This window comes from Polypterus senegalus, chromosome 9, assembly GCF_016835505.1.
Source record: "Polypterus senegalus isolate Bchr_013 chromosome 9, ASM1683550v1, whole genome shotgun sequence".
In the NCBI taxonomy this organism is placed as follows: domain Eukaryota; kingdom Metazoa; phylum Chordata; class Cladistia; order Polypteriformes; family Polypteridae; genus Polypterus; species Polypterus senegalus.
In genome coordinates this window covers 97758037-97779677 of record NC_053162.1, presented here as the reverse complement: position 1 = coordinate 97779677, position 21641 = coordinate 97758037, and the positions used below count along the sequence as shown (strand labels likewise).

Below are 21641 nucleotides of genomic sequence, written 5' to 3'. Positions count from 1 at the left end.
ACATAACAAAATGTGGAAAAAGTGATGCGCAGTGAATATTTTCCGGATGCACTGAATAATACATGTTTACACTACTTACCTGCTGTTTTGCACTGTTTCTTCTAGTCCTTAGTCTATTGTCTGCATTTGTTACAGCCTACCTGATGTGGCTCCCTCCAATTTTGCTACATATATTTCACATTTAGGTATAGGTATTTGTATTTGTATATTTAGTATACAGTAATCCCTTCTCGATCGCGGGGGTTGTGTTCCAGAACCCCTCGCAATAGGTGAAAATCCGCGAAGTAGAAACCATATGTTTGTATGGTTATTTTTATATATTTTAAGCCCTTAGAAACTCTCCCACACTGATTATAAATATTCTCTGCACAGTTATACAGTAAACCCTCGTGTATCGTGGTTAATCCGCTCCAGACAGATAAATGAATTTCCACGAAGTAGGATTCTTTATTTATAAATCTAATATTTGCGCAGTCAGAGCATATAAAACCTGTTTACGACCTTCTGAATGTTTTTTTAACATTCTTAGAGCCCTCTAGACATGAAATAACACCCTTTAGTCAAAAGTTTAAACTGTGCTCCATGACAAGACAGAGATGACAGTTCTTTCTCACAATTAAAAGAATGCAAACATATCTTCCTCTTCAAAGCAGTGCCATCAGGAGCAGAGAATGTCAGAGAGAGAGGGAAATGTAAACAATCAAAAATCAATAAGGTTGTTGGGCTTTTAAGTATACGAAGCACCCGCAATAAAGTGGCCGAAATGAAGGGATCTATGTAAAGGTAGTCTTTTCAGCATTGTCGGTATCTTCTAAGCAAACAGCCACTGTGTAAACAGCCCCTCTGCTCACACACCCTCCGTCAGGAGCAGAGAATGTCAGAGAGAGTGAGAGAGACAGAGAAAAGCAAACAATCAAAAATCAATACAGGCTGTTAGAGCTTTTAAGTGTGCGAAGCATATCGTATATCACTGAGGAGTTTTATTCCAATACGCAATACATGCTCTGATTGGGTAGCTTCTCAGCCATCTGCCAATAGCGTCCCTTGTATGAAATCAACTGGGCAAACAAACTGAGGAAGCATGTACCATAAATTACAAGACCCATTGTCCGCAGAAATCCACGAACCAGAGAAAAATCTGTGATATATATTTAGATATGCTTACATTTAAAATCCGCGATGGAGTGAAGCCGCGAAAGTCGAAGCGCGATATAGCGATGGATCACTGTATATGTGCAGATATATGTATAGATATTATATTATGTATTCCCCCCTCCCATTCATCCATCTGATTGTGCTGTTGTCCTACTTTGTTGTACGTTGTACCTTTGGACCTGGAGGATGGTATTTCATCTTACTGTGTGCTTTAATGTATATGGTTAAGATGACAATAAAGTTCTACTTGACTTGACTTGTGAGAATCCCATCTGTGCAAACTGTAAACATTAAGGATGGGTATTTTTAATAATATTACTAAAATATCCTCAAACAAAAAGTAGTAATTCTTAAAACTCTGTTATTGCAACCTTCTCTAAGGGTAACTGAGTGAAAGGTATCAGGTATCTGACTGGTAACTTAAGACATGTCAGTTTCATGCACACAATGGCAATTTCTAAACTTTATGCCAACATAACTTTACTGGCTTAGCTATAAGAACAGGATAGTGCACTCCTTATTAACTTTAAAGTCCAACTATTAACACCTTATCTGAAACTTTTTTTAAATCAGAGTCAAAGCTTAACCTCACATATCTTGCAATTTTAGTCCCATGACACGAACCAAACTTAATTGCAGCTGTCAATTAACATGTACAACTTTGGGTTTAAACTTATGAAAACCAACTTGGTAAGACTATGAAAAGCACAATCGGCTAAGAGATCCAGTAACACTTACTTGAACTGAGGCAGTGTGTTGGTCAGTTACCGGTGCTAACTGCACATACTGGACTTGGATATCATTCGTTTGGAGAGGGGTCTCTTCTACTGCAGCAGCATTTGGATCACCCGAGGCCACTGCAATCAACTGTGTACCACGAAGAACCTATAAGTCAAGAACAACTAATGAGACAACTTTCAGATGTACACAACGGATATGTATAGTATTCACATGACCTGTACACTTATATTTTAGAGTGTATGATTAAAAGATTATTATAGAACAAAAGTCTTGTTCTTTTCCACTCATTGCCAAAGAACATTTACAAACACTAAAAAATAAAATAAAGAATAAATCATTACTAAACAGTAGAACTAACATTTCAAAAACCATATGAGTTGCATATTTTTTTTGGTAAATTATATTTTTAAAAGGTAGCATACAAAATATGACAGTTTGTCATCAGTTGATGTGTGATAAAACCATTATTTAAAAGTGTAGAAATTATGAAGTATGGCCAGCTTCTTAAAACTTGCATGGTAGAAGTTACACTAATTAAATCAAGGTAATCAAAGCAGCCATACTAATTCACAAATGAGAGGAGCCCATTCAGTTTATCAAGCATGTGTGAATGCTTAATGAGTTGTCAAGGATTCCACTTACAATATATTACCTTATAGTATGTTTAAGACACTCTTGACCCTTTATGTGAGGAAGTATTTCCCATCTTCACTTTAAATGCGCTTGCCATTTAATATCCACCAGTATCCTATTTGACTATTTGAGAACTTTAAATACCAGTATTAAGTCCCCTTGCAACCTTATTTTCTCAACAGTACAGAAGTTTAAATTCCCTATATTAAAGTTTATGAAAAAGGTGTCAATCATTGATATATTCAAGATATGTTAACACAAATGTTAGGGTCCAAAAATACTACCAATTAGTCTGCTTTAAAGCAGCCTACCAAAGCTATAATATTACCTCACACAACTAGGAGCACCTGATTTCAAACACAAGAACAAAAAAAAAACAAAAAAACAAAAATGGAATGACAAAAAAGGCACCTTCAGCCATTAAGGAAGGGCAGAGAGTGATACAGTATACCTGAATTAAACAGATAACTGAATAATTTTATGTACAAGAGGAATATCACTTACTTAGGACAAAAAATGTCCCTATATTACCCCTTATGCATTTACCAACCATACAAAAATAATACAAAAATTTAGTTTAAACAGTAAAAATGTTAGTATATGTCTCGATTTTTCTTTGCCATTTATTTAAATAACTAACTAACTAAATAAATAAAATATTGCTTCTCTTGTATTGAATTTAGGTAGTAAATTCCAATGCAATTGATAGCTGACTGGTATTTCACCACCATCTAGTGGTTATCACATGGTAAGGCACTTTAACAGTCTATTCTATTTGCCAACAACAACTACAGACAAAGGGCACACTTCAGCATCAGTCTTGGTATATGCTTGCAAAAACATTAAGCAATTTCCAGCTAATCCTCTGCATTCCCCCGCCAATGTTACAGTACCTTGGAGAAGCTTTGTGTTTTAAAATAAAGGATAAAGAAAATGGAAATATATGGCTTTTTAAAATATACATACAGGTAAAGGCACTTTAACATTGTTTCCATCTTTGAGTCATCATTTAAGCCTTTAATGTTTTGGTTATCCAGTGTTTAACAATCTTTTAATCTGTGTAATGCCACACATAGAAAACATTACAACCACATGTTTAGGAAGATTATCGTTAATTGCCTGGTTCCACAACTAGTGTGTAAGGTAGTGTTTCTGAAATTGTTCTGAAGACAACAGATACAAAATAAATTCATGTCTAGTACAGGTATGCTGACAATTTTGAATTATTAGCTATTGCCTATTGAAAGCACAGCAAAACTTGTTTTGATATGTTCCTATATAATACTAGGGAAGAGCTTTTTTTACATTCAGCTTACAGTGTTATTTTCCTTAATATCCTGATATTCTTTTCATAATATCATATTTTATATATATATATATATATTTGTACTCCTCCTCAATAGATCATAACTCTGATTTAGTGGAACATTATTCTTTATCCTCAAAAGAATCCTTAAATTTGTGTGTCAAAGTAGTTGCTGTGGACTTTCTGCTTTTAGCCAGTTTTCTTTAGCAAACAGATCAGGTTGCATAGATGAAACAAGAACAAACTGTCCAGACCACCTGCTACTTTTGTAAATAAAACTATACAGATCAAGGACAGCACCCATGAGACAAAAACACATGTTGACAAAGCAAGTTACCTTCTATGCATGATAAGAGCCTGAGTAAGAGCACGACACATATTATACTGTCATGTGAAAATTTAAGTACACCCAATGGAAACTGTTGACTTTTTCAGCATATCTAAACAGGTTTCCTGTCTTCTTAGGGAGTCAAGGCTGGGGAGCTGTCAAAAACTTGGCCTGTTAGAGCCCACTGCAGCATTCCATGCTTGATTCTGGGCTATACAAGAACTAAATTGTTGTTGTGGGTGAAAACAGTAGATCTTCATACAAAGAGTGCCTACAGATAAAATGATATACTTGAACAAACCACACATAAAAATGTTATAGTGTATTCATTCTTATAATATAAATGAATAAAAATGCAGATTTGTAATGTGAAAAACGTTTATCCCCACTTCAAATCCCTAAAATTCAGGTGTTCCATATTAGGTGCCAATGATTAGAATCTCCTTAGGGAGTATGCAGGTGGAACCCATATGATTTAAATCACATATCACTAGGTTCTGGTTTTCTCTTTGCTATTGATGTGTGTGGTGTCAACATGTCATGATCAAAAGAGCTCTCTAAGGCCCTCAGAGAGAAGGCTGTGAATGCCTAAAGTCTGGCAGCAAATTATTTTGAAATCAATCATTCCACTATCAGGAAAATCATCTGCAAGTGGCATAGATTTTAAGTAACTACTAATTTGTCCAGGACAAATTCAGCCCAAGTGCTCACCGTTTAATACTAATAGAATTTTCCAAGAACCCCAAAATTTAATCTAAGGATTTGCAGGCAACTCTTGCAAAAACAGGTATCAAAATTCATACACTCTGATTGCACAGATTTGACCTGTGGGGTGTGCCAGGAAAAAGCCTTTTCTGTCCAAAAAGAATATGAGAACATGACTGCAGTTTGCCACTGAACAATTATGAATTCTTCATCAAAGTATTCTTGAGAAGAATGTGAGGACATGAAATTGAATTGGAAATAGACATTTCAACATACAAATGATTTGAAGCACACTAGCAAATATATCAAAGAATGGACAGTTATGTACTGGCCTGATTTAAATCCCATTGAAGTGTTAGGGTGGGGGATTTGAATTAGGCAGTACATACAAGAAAACTCAGAAAAATCTTGCAGGTAGTCAAAAATTTCATGGAGTCAATGTCAGAGACTGGTGGGCAGTTATACAAAATGCCTAAAAAAAATCAATTTTTGCTAAAGGGGGGAATACCAGCGTCTGAGTCCAAGGGTGAACTTACTTCTTCCATAGTAGACCATTACATCTATAGACTTTTATTTTGAATAAATGAGTGAAAAGTCACATTTTCCTTGTGCTTTTATAGTATATCACCTTTATCTGTAGGCACTATTTGCATGAAGGTCTACTGTAAGCCTGTTCAAATATTTGTTTTCATGGGGTATACTTAATCCAGTGTCGATATCCAAGTTTTTGTCGTGGGGCATGGCAACCATATGCAATTGCTGAAAATTACTCGACAGGTCTAACAGGGTTACGACTTTCCAGCACAGGTGTTCTTCACATTTTTCTGACAACTAATAGCATGCTGGCTTACAAAGATGGCACTATGAGAACGGTTAACAGCTGCAGTGATTTCAGTAGCAATCACAGCCCTATACTTTCTTTTTTCCATTTTCTCATGGTACTTAAATCGTGAGAAATCAGAGTGATGAGTCACTCTTCTTTGTGAGCTCCAAAGATTCTGTGCTGCTTGACAGAGTAGGCACTGCACCAGCACTGTGTGATGGGTTAACAGCTGCGGGGACATGAGCTGCAGTCTCAGTCTTTCTTTTCATTTTCATAAAACACAAAACATCAAAAAGCCTCTTTTCTGTTTATGATTCTGTCTGTGAGGTTCAAAACAGGCATGTTTCTTATTCCACATCAATACATTCTATTAATTTTACTTCCTGATGAGCATTCATTTGTTGTTGTTGTCTAAAGAGAAAATCAAATGTGTTTGATTTTATTGTAACATGCCATAAACTCATTATAAATGAGTTATTGAGTATGTCACAATGGGCAACTGGCTTCATAGGAGCGCACGGCAGACTGTCTCTGACTGGCTAAGATTATGTAAGTGAAAGCTGCAATTGAAAATTAGTAGAAAAGTCATCTAATATGACAGATGCTTTACTGTTTCATATGACTGTAATTGTGTGTGCTTGACATAGTTGTATTTATACCTAAATGATGTTGAGGCTCTGACAACAGGTTCTCCAGCTGTTGTGCCCAATATATAAAGCCTTTTCATTATCTGTTTTGAGTCTGTTGCTTTTTGCGATAATGCTGAATGTGATGACCAGAGATGTGAGAAAAATTGCCTCGTTAATGATCTAATATTAATAAGAATGGGGAAGGTGCTATATAAATACAATGTATTAATAATAATAATAATAATAATAGAAAAAAACTAAGAATTCAAGGAGATAATACTGAAATGAAAAATCAGTTTGGAAATGAAAGGCCTAAGGGTAATTGCAGGAAAGACCAAGGTGATAGCTGGAGAAGAAGTGGCGGATGCGTGACCGTCCAGTATGTGGTACTTGGGAAAATCTCATTCCAATGACTGCTGAAAGAAGTGGATGCATAACAGATATGGTGGTGTGAAGGGTTGTTGGCACATGGTGTCCTCTATTCTGTTCAGTTGATGAAAAACGTTTATAAAGTTTATGTGAGGAGCAGTATGCTCTATTGGACATGGACCTTTCTGATGAAGAAGGAACTTGAAGCAAAAGTTTAAAAAATAAAAGAGATGAGAATTATCATGTGGATGTATGAAGTGTCACAATGAGAGGAGAAGATGAATGGAGAGTTGATAGAAGGTGACGTGCTGTACAGAGGAAAAATAGATTAAGGTGGATAAGGCATGTAGGATGAAAGAGAGAGGATAACTGGATGAAAGGTACACTATAACAATGGAGGTGGATAGGATGGGACTCAGTGGGAGGCTGGAGAATAAGTAGTTGGAGTGGGTCTCCCTCTCTGATAATATAAGAAAAATGAGTCTACACTCTGAAGGATATTAAATGTTTATACTGTATTCCTAGATTCAAGTTTTCTTGAGAGGCACTCCTTCATCAGAAAAGGAAAAATTGTGAGAATTGTAACATCTTTTTAACATCTGTGGCAGAGCGACAGGCACTGAGCAAGCTCCTGTCAATCATGGAGAATCCACTGCATCCACTGAACAGTGTCATCTCCAGGCAGAGGAGCAGCTTCAGTGACAGACTTTTGTCACTGTCTTGCTCCAATAACAGATTGAGGAGATCGTTTCTCCCCCACACTATGCGACTCTTCAATTCCACCCCGGAGGGTAAACGCTAACATTATTCAAAGTTATTGTCTGTTTTTACCTGCATTTTTATTACTCTTTAATTTAATATTCTTTTTTGTATCAGTATGCTGCTGCTGGATTATGTTAATTTCCCCTTGGGATTAATAAAGTATCCATCTATCTATGCATGTATAGTCAGCAAATGAACCAGCCCACAAGTCACCATCTTTAGTAACAGTGCAGTCTCACTGCATTCATGTTGACTGTGCTTAGACTATTATTAATGATGATGGAGCACTGAATTCCCCCTACTGAATTGCTCTTTCTTTGTTCACAGCAAGTAATTATTTCACCAAAAATTAATCAGTTTCTTCAGATTTTTTTCACTTGTAATGTTCAACCAGTGTTCTACTTCATGCACTTTGCTGTTGAAAAGATGTGTTATTTCCAGCCTAATGCTTAGCTCAGAATGTACTTTACTCCTCTATCAGTTTTGAGAAATAGATGCATTTGCCTAATTGTTTTTCATTTTGATTTTTCTATTTTCCCCAAAAGAAACAGTTATTACAGAATTCATTTCTGGTTAGATTTAGTTGTTGTTAGGCACCTTGCAAAGGCATACATCCTGGCAAATGAAAAGTTATTTTCTGAACTTGTGCCTAGATCAGTGATTGAACTTTGCTCTTAGATGCCATTGGGAACATTTGTTTTATCAGAAATGCCTGTTCCAAGTGAATGCCCTATTGAAGGCCCATGTTACAAAACTACTCCTTTTTTATTGTTATGGATGCATTCACTGAAGTTGAGGTTAGTGCAATTGTAATCAACCCACACAGTGATGACAGGGTAGGTGTGCAAAGGATTGAGTTAGACAAACCCACCCTGTAAATGTTTGAAACAACTTGGGTATGCAATATGTATAACATTGCTTAGATGTAAACGACAGTGTATCTGAATTGATAAACTGTATATTTGAACCGACAGACCTTTCAAAAAGATGGAGGAAAAAAGATAAAGTTCCAAATAGAGGAGAATCATATTCCTTGACTTCCTTAAAAAGTCTATTCGGACAAAGCTCTCCATTTATTGCTCATCTCATATCTATATCCCTCTAATAAGTATTATTAAATTAAACTTATAAAATTAAATGTATCCATTCACTTACCCATATTTTAAAATCTGCTTAAGTTTTTTGCCTAATTCTCTTTTGCCTTTGATGACTCTATCCACTGCCCTAACAGCTTAACCAAATTATTGGATCTGCTGCGGTTAAGACGTAGGATACTGTATTCCTTACCTGACAATCCTGGTCTACATGAAGTTGATGAATCTGTAGATTTCCCTAGAAAATAAAACAAGTGCAAATAAATAGCATAATATAAAGAAACAAATGTGTGAGTTAAACTTTACCACAGACTGTTGTCTTTTTCCTTTAGTCTTGCATTAACAATAAGAACACAATGAAAATATTCAAAATTTTAGAATTGTTTCTTGCGTGCCAAGAAGTTTTTTAAAAATGGTTGTAATGTCTATTTAATATCAGGTTCACTGCCAAATGTAAAGTTATATATCTAACTATAAAAGACTAAAAATGACAAATAACATCAATCACCTACTTGGAGACATTTTGTCATCAGCACAATTTAACAATATCCTTATACCATGAATCTTGCAGTTTTCTAGAGATATGAAGCTATCTTTCAGCTATAAAGTCTAAGTACATCTAGCAAATATGTGTAAGAACATAAGAACAATAACTGATGGAGGGGGATAAGCACAGTATTCCTCATGAAAAATGTTTTTCTCAAAACAATTATTTTAATAAGTCAAATGAGAAAAATAACTAAATAAGAAATAGAACAATTTGTGTGTTTTAAATTCCAAAATTATTTTAATAATATTTCCTCACTTAATCCAGAGAAGAAGTATGGTTATACAACTTGAGGGGGAATTGCAAATCTGTTGCAATTTAGCAAAAAACCACTGCATCACTTATGAAAACGGGCTTAGGTATCCATTGTATGTTCAGGGAATCTGGATCTACAAATAAAGGATTTTCAGATAGTTCAGAAAATCCTGACTGTAGGTAGTAACTGACAAATTCAATAAAATAAAGGTTTAGGTGCAATTAATAAAACACAAAGGATTTTCAAATAAATCAGAAAATCCTGATTGTAGGCAGTAACTGACAAACTCAGTAAAATAAAGATTTAGGTGCAATTAATAAAATTAGCAGTTATGTTAAAAAGTTGAAATTTACATAACTATAGCAAATACTTCAGTGGGATTAAAGATAATTAAAACTGTATAAATTATTATCTGTGCTATAGAAAACATACTTTTTTTGGACTGTTACAACTTTCCACTCTGTATCAAAAAAATATTAATGATCACTCTTTAACTTTCCTTTTAAACACATGATGTGGGTTAATAGCAATTTTTCTAATTATAAACTCAGCAATGCTGTAATGTTATCACTTTGTAAGTAGTAATGGTTGCCATCATTTTTTGCAAAGACAAATTATCATTCCCGGACACTAAATTCAAAGTTCTTATTTTCAGTCAGTAGTAGTCATTTATACCACTTAACTTATTGCTGGAACCAAACAAGTCACCCACAATACAGTAATTTCTTTTTGTGCAATTCGTTCCCATTACTAGACATACCCTACCATGCAACAAGTTTCGTTTCTAGTTAGATAATGAAATGTAAGGGGAACAAAATGCTTTTCACAAGCAAAAAACAACATAAAGACCATTAGAATAACATTTGTGAAGTGAGAACCCCTTATGTTATCTGTAATAACTTAAAGGAATATTCTAACCAAAGATAACAGCTATTTTCTTTCTGTTACTTACCCAGTGTTGTTTGTAGTTATGGATAAGAAAAATTGTTAATCACAAATTGTAGAGAGAACAGAAAGAACAAAATTCCAGATAAAACGTGATTTATTGGGGACCATTGCTGAACAACAGCAAACAATAAGTACAAAATGTTAATTAAAAAAGGAAAAAATAATCAAGAAAATTTCAAAAGTTCAATATGACAGTTGACCAATTGACTAAAGGCCCAACACTCTCACTCAATTGACAATATGGTTCTAAATAAGGTTATGCAAAGCCCTCTAGAAGTTTAGGAATACCAATAAATTAAAGAACATGACTAGTTTCACAAATGAGAAGAGATTTTTTGGTCCATCAAACTTGCCTAATCAGTTAATAACAATACTTTTGTACGTCACCTTTGTCCATCCTGTATTTATAATTAACATTTATTTTGCCTGTATTACTTTGCGATGTATAATATAATATTGTTTCTTCCTTGTGCCTGTGTAATTTTGAAGATTGTCCAGATCTTCTCAATTGCTTTTGCATGCTCCTCAGGCTTTGCTATTAGTTCAGGTTTTTTTTTTTAATCTGCAAAATTCATTAGCTTACCAACTCTGCTAAAATTAATGTCACTAATACAAATTGTCTGTTTCAACTGTTCTAACATAGATGACCTGAGGATTTTAACTGATGACATTGTCTTCTTGTCTGCACTCTGTCTCCATCCAATTACCCAATCTGAAATATAGTTTTGTTTTTGTAAGTTACCTGATATTAACAGTTCAAAGTTTGAAAGTGATTATTTGGTGTGAAACTACATCGAAGGCTTTTGTAAAATATTAAATTAGTGGTATATTTTGCTTTTGTCTACTACTGCAGCTTTAAAAATGTCTAAACAGGATAGCAGGATATTCCCATGATAGCTGTTATTTAACATATTATTTTTATATACTCATAACTAAAGGTTTAAAAATAACATTCTTCTTTCAACTTTATTGCTAAAATCCTATGAGGCTACAATACATCACAGCCCTGAAACACATCTGACCCGTTTTAAATCTACTGTATAAACCTGGAGCTTGTTTTAAATATAACCTCCTGAGGTATTCCATTAATTACTTTTTAAAAATTCATTTGCATTTTTGCTGTTCATTTCATGGATTCATCCTTGAGCCTTTGGCTTCATAAATTCCCTTTCAAATTTGTTTTGAAAAAATCGAACCTTTTAAATGTGTTTTGAATCCTATTATAATTTTAGGGATTCATCTAGGTCTGGACTTTTCCCTGCTTTTTAAATTTCCTGTAAAGTGTTCTCTTCAGTCCTAACATTTTAAATATCTTTATACACGCATTTAGGAAGTTCCTTTAGTTTTTTCATTTTATTTTCCATTAACATATTTATTTTGAATTTGGGTCAAAATGTCTCTGAAGTGACACCATCAAATATTTCCTATGCCCTATCTAATTCCAATAATGTTTGCTTTTCAGCAAAGCATATGTTTTGGTGTCCAATTATGTGTTGTCAAAGACCACTTTAAAACTGCCCATTGTTTGATCATTGCTTCACAAATGAGCAACAATTTCTATTTCCTTCACTCCATCTTTTTTGAAAAGAACTGTGTGAGAAAGCCATAATATGCCATGAGCATCATTTAAGTTTTTTTTTTTTAACTGAACAGCTAAATATAATTATCTCTTTAACTGGGTTGCATTTGGTGAATGCTTAAAAGACATTACCCTCACACAAGAGCTGAATATTTACCTTACATGTTCAAACAAACAGCAGAGGCACAAAAATAGAACCACGTCCCTCCTTGCTTCTAAGTATGAGGACAAGTTGTGACAATATGAAGACATATGTCAATGTGAAAAATATGCAGTGACTCATGGAATTCAGATGAAGAAAAGTACCATCTCCTATTTCTTTGCATTTTATAGCTAAACTAAAACCATATTATTTCCTATTCTACTCCTACTCTGTTCAATGCTTGCATGGACTGGGTGTTGGGCAAGGTCGTGGGGTCCAGTTGCTGTGGGGTATCTGTTGGTGAAGAAAGATTGACGGATCTTGACTTTGCTGATGATGCTGTGATCTTCGAAGAGTCAATGGAGGCTCTAATCAGGGCGCTCGAGAGACTGAGCGAGGAGTCCAAATGTCCGAGTTTGTTAGTGTCCTGGATAAATACCAAGATGCAGGCCTCTAATGACCTCTTGGGCACAGCCATCAGCAGTGTCATGTCTCTGGTGACTCTTCCTATGGGGGTTTGGCTTGGGGATTGTTTTCATGAGGTTGCTGGAAAGGGGTGTGTGGCGCTCCCGATATCTATGCAAAAGGACAAAGGTCCAAGTCTTTAGAGTTCTGGTGCTTCCTGTCTTGCTATATGGTTGCGAGACATGGACGCTATCCAGTGACCTGAGACGAACACTGGACTCCTTTGGTACTGTGTCTCACCAAAAAAATCCTTGGGTACCATTGGTTTGACTTTGTATCGAACGAGTGGTTGCTCATGGAGTCCCGAATGAGGCACATTACCTGTATTGTGAGGGAGCATCAGTTACGGCACTACAGCCATGTGGCGTGTTTCCCCGAGGGTGATCCCGCTCGTAAGATCCTCATTGCTGGGGACCCGAGTGGCTGGACCAGGCCAAAGGGTCTCCCACTTAACACCTGGCTGCGGCAGATAGAGGGTGGGACTGGACCGCATGTCTGCCTGGGGGGTTGCAAACCGGGATACTGAGTTGTTTCGTCATGTAGTGGGTGCGGCAACACTCTGTACCAGTGCATGGTCCCCAACTTCACTTGACTTGACTACTTCTGGGCACTCTGCAAGCAGCAGCCTTTTTACAGAAGCTCTGTACTTCTCACTGTTTTTCTTTGTGTTTCTGAAATTATCTGCTAGTTACTAGTCTTATTTAAAATTAGAATTGATCTGTCTTCTGGCATGTCACTGATAGTAGCCACTAGAAATAGGACAAATGGATCTTAAATTTACCGACAAATGTAGATGCACTCAAAGCAAGGGCATCAGCTTGTCTTGACTGCACTTCAAACAGGCTGCAAACTTGGTTGGAAGTCGCAAAGAGGACCTGAAGACTGCCTAATGTCTACAACACCTGAAACCGTAAAAGACACTGAAAAAAATAAAAGCGAATTAAGTAAAAGTGTGGTGTATATTAAATACTTTCATAATGATCTATTTGAATTGTGACCACGAGCACCTAAGCGGCACAGTTACAATTTAGCACAGAAGTTGTTTGTCCACAGAGAGGGCAACATGCCGGTTTGAGAGTAAAAGCAAAGCGAAAAGGATTTAGAACTGGTCTACCATCGTGTAATGTGCAATTTTCAACTGCTGTCAAATAAGATGGATGAACTGTCTGCACCTATAGAAGTCCATGGAGCATACAAGTATAGTGGCATTCGGATAGCAGGTTTAAACTTAATATACTTGACACTGTTTTAATGCTGGACGGATTTCTTCTTATTTAAGCAGACAGAGACCCAGTGTGGTGTTGAAAAAAGACAAAAGGGGGGCTGGTCATCTATATGAATGAGGAATGGTGTAAAAGGTAGCATATTACAGCTAAAACTACAGTTTATAATTCAGACAGAAACTCTGGCTGTCAGAATTAATACATGTTATATCCCCAGGTGGATGAATTACATCATCCTTATTAATGTATGTATTTCTTCCTCTGCAAATAAGGACCTAGCAACTGAAAAGATTCATTCTGTCACCAAAACTTTAATGATGACTCATTCTGACCCTGCAATTATAATATGTGGTGACCTCAGCAATGTGTCTTTGTAAGGAATGATGACAAATCTATACCAGTTTGTGAGCAATTCCACTCAAGGAAATAACAAGCTGGACCTGCTGTATTCAGATGTTAAGGGTGTCTTTAAGTGTACTCTACTGACAGCTTTAGGCAAATTTAACCACAACCTGATTTATCTTATTCCAGACTATAAGCTTGTTATTACATGGCAACCTATGACCACCAGAACAGAGGAAGTGAAGCCTGGAGGCTGAAACAGCTCTGAATGACTGCTACCAAATAGCAAGCTGGGAAATGATGTGCGAGTCACACAGGGATGACACTGAGGGGACTCTGTCACTGCATCACAAACTATATTAAGTTTTGTGTTGACACAGTGGTACCCACAAAGATAGTGTGTTAATTTCAAAACAACAAGCCCAGGATTACTATGGATCTAAAAGGATTACTGAATGAGAAAAACAGAGCATTTAAATGCGGTGACTAAGAGGTGCCGAAGGACGCACAGCATGTGCTAAAGACAAAGCTGAGTGACAGGAAGCTTGCAACGCTAAAATAGAAAACAAACTTACTCAGAATAAAACAAACTTACTCAGAATAACATGAAGGATGTCTGGAACGGACTGGCTATAATTACTGGACTCAAGTGATCCAGGGCTGAAATGCTAGAAGGGGATGGTCAAAACTAACACCCTGAACCAATTTTTTAATAGATTTTCTCTCCCACTGGTAACTTCTTCCAATGACCAGTCTCCCCACATCATTCCTGCTCCATTAACAACTCCTATCACAGCATTGGAATGGCAAGTGACAAGTCCATCTCTGACAATCAGTGTGGACTGTCCATAATTGAAGGCCAAGTAAGGAGACAACTGAGGAAGCTACGCAGAGTAAAAGCTGAAAAGTGGGAACAGATGGAGTCAGTCCTTGAGTTCTTAAGGCCGGTGCTGACCAACTTTGTTATAGCCTCTGTCATCTGTTCAGTTTATCCTTAAGGCTTCGGAAAGCGCCACTGCTGTGACATCCTGCATTGTTCCTGTTCCAGAGAAGGCAGGCAACTCTTCTAATAACTACAGAGCAGTGGCACTTATGTCTCACATCTCACATGGCCGTAGTGCTGTAACTGACATTTCCTCACAATGCAGGTAATGTGCCTCATTCGGGACTCTGTGAGCATCTGCTCATTTGACACAAAGTCAAACCAACGGTACGTAAGGATTTTCCAGAGAGACATCAGTCTTCATCTCAGGTCACTGGATAGCGTCCGTATCTCGCAACCATATAGCAAGACAGGAAGCACCAGGGGTCTAAAAACTTGGACCTTCATCCTTTTGCATAGCGCCACACACCCCTTTCCAGCAACCTCATGACCCCCCATGCTCTCCCAATCCGTCTACTGACTTCATAGGAAGAGTCACCAGAGACATGAATATCACCAGAGACATGAATGTCACTGCCAAGGTAAGAAAACCTCTCAACAATAATATATTTTATTTATATAGCGCCTTTCCCATGCTCAAGGCACTTCACAGAATTTAAGAAATAACGGCAGGGTATACAGTATATAGCATTGTACAAACCAGATAAATAAATAAATAATATTAAGACAGTAAATTCAGAGAAAATGTCTAACAGACAACATAATTGATGGTCTAGCATACACACAATACAGATTGCATGAGCATCTTGACATGGAGGTAAACTGAAAGAAGGGAAATAAATTCAAGTAGAGTTATAAGCCTTCCCGAACAGATGAGTTTTGTGTTGTTTTTTTAAAAGAATTCATGGAGTCAGCTGATCTAATTAATTTCTGTAGGTCATTCCAGAGTCTGGGCACTATACAGATGAAGGCCCTGTCATCCATGGAGTGTAGATTAGTGTGGGGCACAACAAGATTGCCAGAATCAGAGGACTTAAGTGGGTGGACAGGCACATAGTGATGGAGAAGGTCACTGATGTAGTTTGGCGCAAGGTCGTTTAAGGCTTTGTAGGTTATTAGTATGATTTTATATTTGATTCTGTAATATACAGGTAGCCAGTGAAGGCAGAGCCAGATGGGTGTTATGTGCTCGCTGCTGCTGGTTCGAGTAAGTACTCTGAATAAGCTGGAGCTGTGATATAAGATTAGAAGGGGCACCTGCCAGTAGGGAATTACAATAATCGGTGCGGGATGTGATAAAAGCATGGACAAGTTTCTCAGCATTAGAAAAAGAGATGAAGGAGCGAACACGGGATATGTTACGGAGGTGAAAGTAAGAGTTTCTTAATGTGGTTTATGTGGGAAGAAAAAGAAAGGGAGGAATCTAAAATGACACCAAGATTCTTTGCAGTAGAGGCAGGTCTGATGAGATCACCGCCAAGATGAACTGGGAAAGAGCTCATTTTATTAAGTTGTACTTTAGTCCCAATTTGCAGGAGTTCAGTTTTGTTGCAATTTAATTTTAAAGAGTTCTGCTCCATCCAGGTATTTAATCACTGAGGCAGGTTATGAGCTGAGAGAGCTCTGGTGAAGTTCCACTTTTAACATTGAAAGAGTTGAGTATCGTCTGCATAAAAATGAAAACCCAGTCCAAAGCTACAAATAATATGGCCAAGGGGAAGCATAAAAATACAGAAGAGAAGAGGAAAGAGCCCTGAGAAACTCCTTGTGTGACTGGCGCTGAGCTGGATCTACTGTTGCCAAGACTAACAAACTCTTGCCTATCAGTCAGATAGGACTTGAACTACTGGAGGGTAGTGCCAGAGATACCCAGCATGTTCTCCATTCTGGACAGTAGAATGTCATGTCTGACAGTGTCAAATGCTGCACTGAGGTCTACTAGAATTAATATGCTGGTTTGTCCAGAGTCTGCTGCCATAAGCAAATCATTGGTTACCCGTAGCAGAGCAGTTTTACAGCTGTGTTTTCGCCCTGAAGCCAGACTGAAAGGGTTCCATCAAATTATTAGAGGTTAAGTAATTGGTGAGTTGGGAGGCTACAACACACTCAAGAACTTTTGACAGAAAAGGTAAGTGGGATATAGGCTGAAAATTGTTAAGATTGTCAGCATCAAGATCAGACTTTTTTAACATTGGGGTTATAGAAGCGATTTTAAAAGTGAGCGGTGCAGAGCCAGTGTCAAAGGATGAGTTTATTATTGTTGTAACAGTAGGGATTATGGCACAAACGCAGATGTGACTGGTTAGCACTTAGAGAAGGAGCTGGATGGAGTGGGAAAACAGGGAGAGATATAAACAGCTGAATTATTTATGTTAGTTGAATTATTTATATCTTTAACTTTGTTACGGAAAAAGTGGAGGAATTCCTCACAGACTTCAGCAGAAGAGGTAGTTGGGCCAGATGCAGGTTCGATTAGTTTATTAACTACAGAAAACAAAACCCATGGGTTATCATGACCACTTTCTTTTATTCTGCCATAATGGGTGTTCTTGGCAGCAGTTAGTGCATCGCTGTAAGCTCTTTGGTGGTCAGAGAAAGCCTGGATGTGCACGGTGAGGCCAGTCTTACGTGACATTCTCTCAAGGCATCGTCCTGCTTCTTTCATAGATCGCAATTCTGAATTATACCAAGGGACTGAACACTTAAATGAAACCTCCTTATGTTTTAAAGTAGCTGTTTTTTTATCTAATGCTGAATGGGCTGAGTTCTAATGGTCAACAAGAATACCTAGTGTTGAAGGAATAGGTGCAGACAGTAAAAGATCAGAAATGAATCCAGAAAGGAGAGATTGACAGATATTTTAAGGTTTCTGTAAAAAATTTGTTGTTTACAGGTAAGAGGAGGGAGAGATAGTGAGACAGTGAAAGATATTGCTTTATGGTCAGAGAGTCCCAAATCAGTGCTGTAAATGTTGGCAACAGATAGTCCAGAAGTACAGATCAGATATGACCACCAGAGTGGGTGGGAAAATCAACATGTTGTGTCAAGTCAAAACAATCCAGAAAGGATAGGAATTCATTTCTCAGTTTAGATGTAGTACTGTCAATATGGAGGTTGAAATCACCAAGAAGCATAATTCTAGGGTGGTAAGAGCTTAAGTGGGTTAAAATTTCAATCAGATCAGATAAGAAGGAGGTGTTGCATTTTGGAGGACGATAAAGAACAATGAGTGAGACGGGACCTGATTCCGTTATTAGTTTAAGAGCCAGGCACTCAAAAGACAATGGACAATCAATTTGGATTCTTTTGATGTTTAAATCTACTCTTTTTAATTACTGCAAGTCCACCGCCTTGTCTTGAGCTACAAGGCTCTAAGTGGAAAGTGAATCCAGGAGGTGTTGCCTCCGTGAGAGACGTAAATTCATTTGGTTTTTGTCAAGTCCCCATTAAACACAGTACATCAAGTTTGGTGTCAGTGATGAATTCTGACAGCACCAATGCTTTGCCATTAAGAGATCTCAAATTAAACAATGCAATGTTAGTGATGGAGTTTATTTTCATATAAAGTAAATTTGGCACACAGACACTTCTTGAGTAGGACAGCATATTCCTGAGCAAATGCCGCCGGTAATCTTTTTATTTGCAGCCCGGCGGTGGCAGCGACCTGACCCGTGATGTACATATTTCGGGCACCGCAAAATAACCGGTGTCTTTTAGTATGTTCCAGGCAGACCATTTGCTCTGGACAAACTGTTTAATATGAAGAAATTTTGTCATGAGTGAATTTTAGCATGATACTGAGCAATACTTATCTGATAGCAGTGGAGAAGCAGCACAGCACAGCAGAGTCAGTGGGACTGGCGGGTGTGGTAGCATAGATGAGCAGTGATAGCAAAGCAGCAGAGAGCATAGCAGGAGGAGGTAGCAGGATATGGAGGTTCCAACATACAGCCATAAACAGAAACGCTGGGTATTACAGGAGTGATCACCCCGGAGCTACAAGCCAGGTGGGTATCAACATTAGATCAGTTCTTAGTCATACTGTACAGTACAATTAATTGGGAGCAGACCAGCATAGCAAATATAATCAAGGAGACAGATCATCCCAAGGTCCTAGATTGCCAGGTACAAAGAAATGTTCATACAGTAGGTCTCATCCCGTGATCCACAGATTCAGTTGTTCCCAGTCAAAGAAGAGTCCATAAAATCTGTAAAAATTAAACCAAATCCATACAATTCGAGTTGTAAACAGACACACTGCTGATGGCTGTGCCCAAGAAGTCATTAAAGGCCTGCATCTTGGTTTTTATTAGGGACGCTCGCAAGCCCAGACACTCAGACTCCTCGCTTAGTCTCTTGAGCGCCCCGATCACAGCATCCATTGACTCCGTCAAGATCACAGCATCGTCAGCAAAGCTGGACCCCACGAACGTGCCCAACACCCAGTCCATACAAGCATTGAACAGAGTAGGAGCAAGAACACATCCCTGATGAACCCGAGAATCAACTGGGAAAAATGGAGAGGTCCTGCCTCTACTCTGCAGAGCACTCACAGTACCAGTGTACAGGCCATCCATGATATCCAGGAACCTCGAGGGGATCCCACAAACCCTCAGGATGTCTCACAGGGCAGCTCGATCAACTGAGTCGAACGCTTTGCGAAAATTGACAAAGGCTGCAAAGAAACTCTGACGATATTTGCGTTTGTGCTCCATGAGAACCCTCAGTGCAAGGATGCGGTCGATGGTAGATTTCTTAGGTGTAAAACCAGACTGTTCCGGTCGCTGGTAGGTAAGCAAGTGATCACGGATCCTACTGAGGATGACCCTAGCAAGGACCTTACCCGGCACTGAGAGCAGTGTTATCCCCCTGTAGTTGCTGCAATCCAGACGATCACCCTTCCCTTTCCAGATAGGGGCTACAAGTTCCATTTTCCAGTCAGTTGGGATGATGCCAGTCTCCCAAATGGAAGCAAAGATTGCTTGTAATGCCAGGAAGACAGCCTTACCACCAGCCTGGAGAAGTTCACCCCGGATACCACAGATCCTTGCAGCCTTTCCCCCCACAGCTGGTTCACCACCTGTGCAATCTGACATTGGGTGGTTCACAGCTAATTGGAGGATCAGCCTCAAGAACCGTGGACCCAGAAATATCCAACATCCTAGTCGGAGGATCACCTTTGAACAACTGCTCAAAGTTGCCAGTCTAGCATGTCACAACTGCAGTGTCATCCGTAAGGACCATTCCATCAGCTGCCCTGACTGCGACTCTCCGAGGGACAGATTCAGATGTGCGTAATGCTTCGATTCCTCCGTAAGCAGGATGTGGGTCGCTAAACCACAGATGGTGTGTCACTTGCTCACAGATTCCTCTAACAAACGTCTCTTTATCTGCCCTCAGAGCCCTTGCAGCCGTCCTTCTCAGTTCCCGGTACAGACCAGAGTTGCCATTAAGCCGTGCGCTGCAACTCCTCTCGATGATATCCAGGGTGCCCTGTGAGATGAAACACCTCCTTCTGGGGACACCGGTAAAACCAACACAACCCTCAGCAACCTTCATGGTCTTGTCACAGAAGGTCTCCCACATCACAATAGGATCAGCAGTCATACCCAAATCTGAAAGTTCCTCACACAAAATGCGTGCAAACTCATTAGAAACAGCCTGGTCTTGGAGTCTGGCCAAGTTCAGGCTCATTTTCCTAGCAAGTGGTAACCAAATGGACCTAAATTGGACCCTAAGAGTAGCAACAAGTCTGTGGTCAGAATTCACAAACTGGGCAATTGTGTGCAACTGCAACTGTGTGCAATTAACACAGATTAAAATAAAAATAAATAAATAAACAGAAAACTTTTTCATTAATTCCCTACTTCCTTGAACATATCTGATTGTAGTTATTTTTATGAAATTGGACTGGCAAAGCTATTCAGTTATGGCAAATGTTAGGGAAAAACATATGTGAAAGGCAAACTTTACTACAGCAAAAGACCATTATGTATATAACCAGGACACTTGTGTAGTATGTATACCCAATATAATGGCTGTTTTTCTCATCACAACACAAATGAACATACAATATTCCACACAGTGCATCTGTTTTTGTCTATCGCTTATGCTTCTTGGTCATTTCAACAATGCTATTCAGACTTGACCAATGCCTAAAATAAGCTTTTCATCATTTTATTATTTGTGTTATTCTGGGATCTGTGGGGTTGTATATTATATTATATATTATATATTATATAGTATATTTTGAGGATGTTTGTTTTGGTGGAGCAATGTTTTATTTAATGGGCAGCCTAATAAGGCTGGGGCATCTTGATATTCTACAGTTATTTGCCATGATGCATTGCCCGAAAATTGTTCCAGTCTCCTGGACATACGGCCACCAAGGTGAATTATAGTGACAGTGAAATACTGAATTATTATAATGTGCAGATAATGAAGCTGTGAGGTTGGTTAAGTGTAAGGTAAATAGTACCGATTAAATATTTATTTGCTCTGTGCACAATGGCTTACATGCCACAGGGGTACTTCAGTAGTAATGATATTTCTGCCTGGCATATAATTTAATGTAGATGTAGAAGCATAATAATAAAAAAATAGACTTAAATCTGTCATGACACGCACGCTAGTTGTTCTAAGTTATTGACTCATTTATTGAAAAGGGTGTGTTTAAAAAAATAGCTGTGTAGAGTTCAGAATTAATTCATC

The 21641-nt window shown here is 38.0% G+C and overlaps 1 protein-coding gene across 1 annotated transcript in view; it reads right to left on the bottom strand.

Moving 5' to 3' along the window:
• The window catches only part of LOC120534880 (protein BANP-like), a 196909-nt gene that overhangs the window by 14570 nt on the left and 160698 nt on the right, over window positions 1-21641 (bottom strand). The window contains exons 10-11 of the mRNA XM_039762395.1: window positions 8739-8783; window positions 1894-2040 (exon numbers count right to left, since the gene is read on the bottom strand). Of these exons, the coding sequence (XP_039618329.1) occupies window positions 1894-2040; window positions 8739-8783 (192 nt within the window). The remainder of the gene's footprint in view (window positions 1-1893; window positions 2041-8738; window positions 8784-21641) is intronic.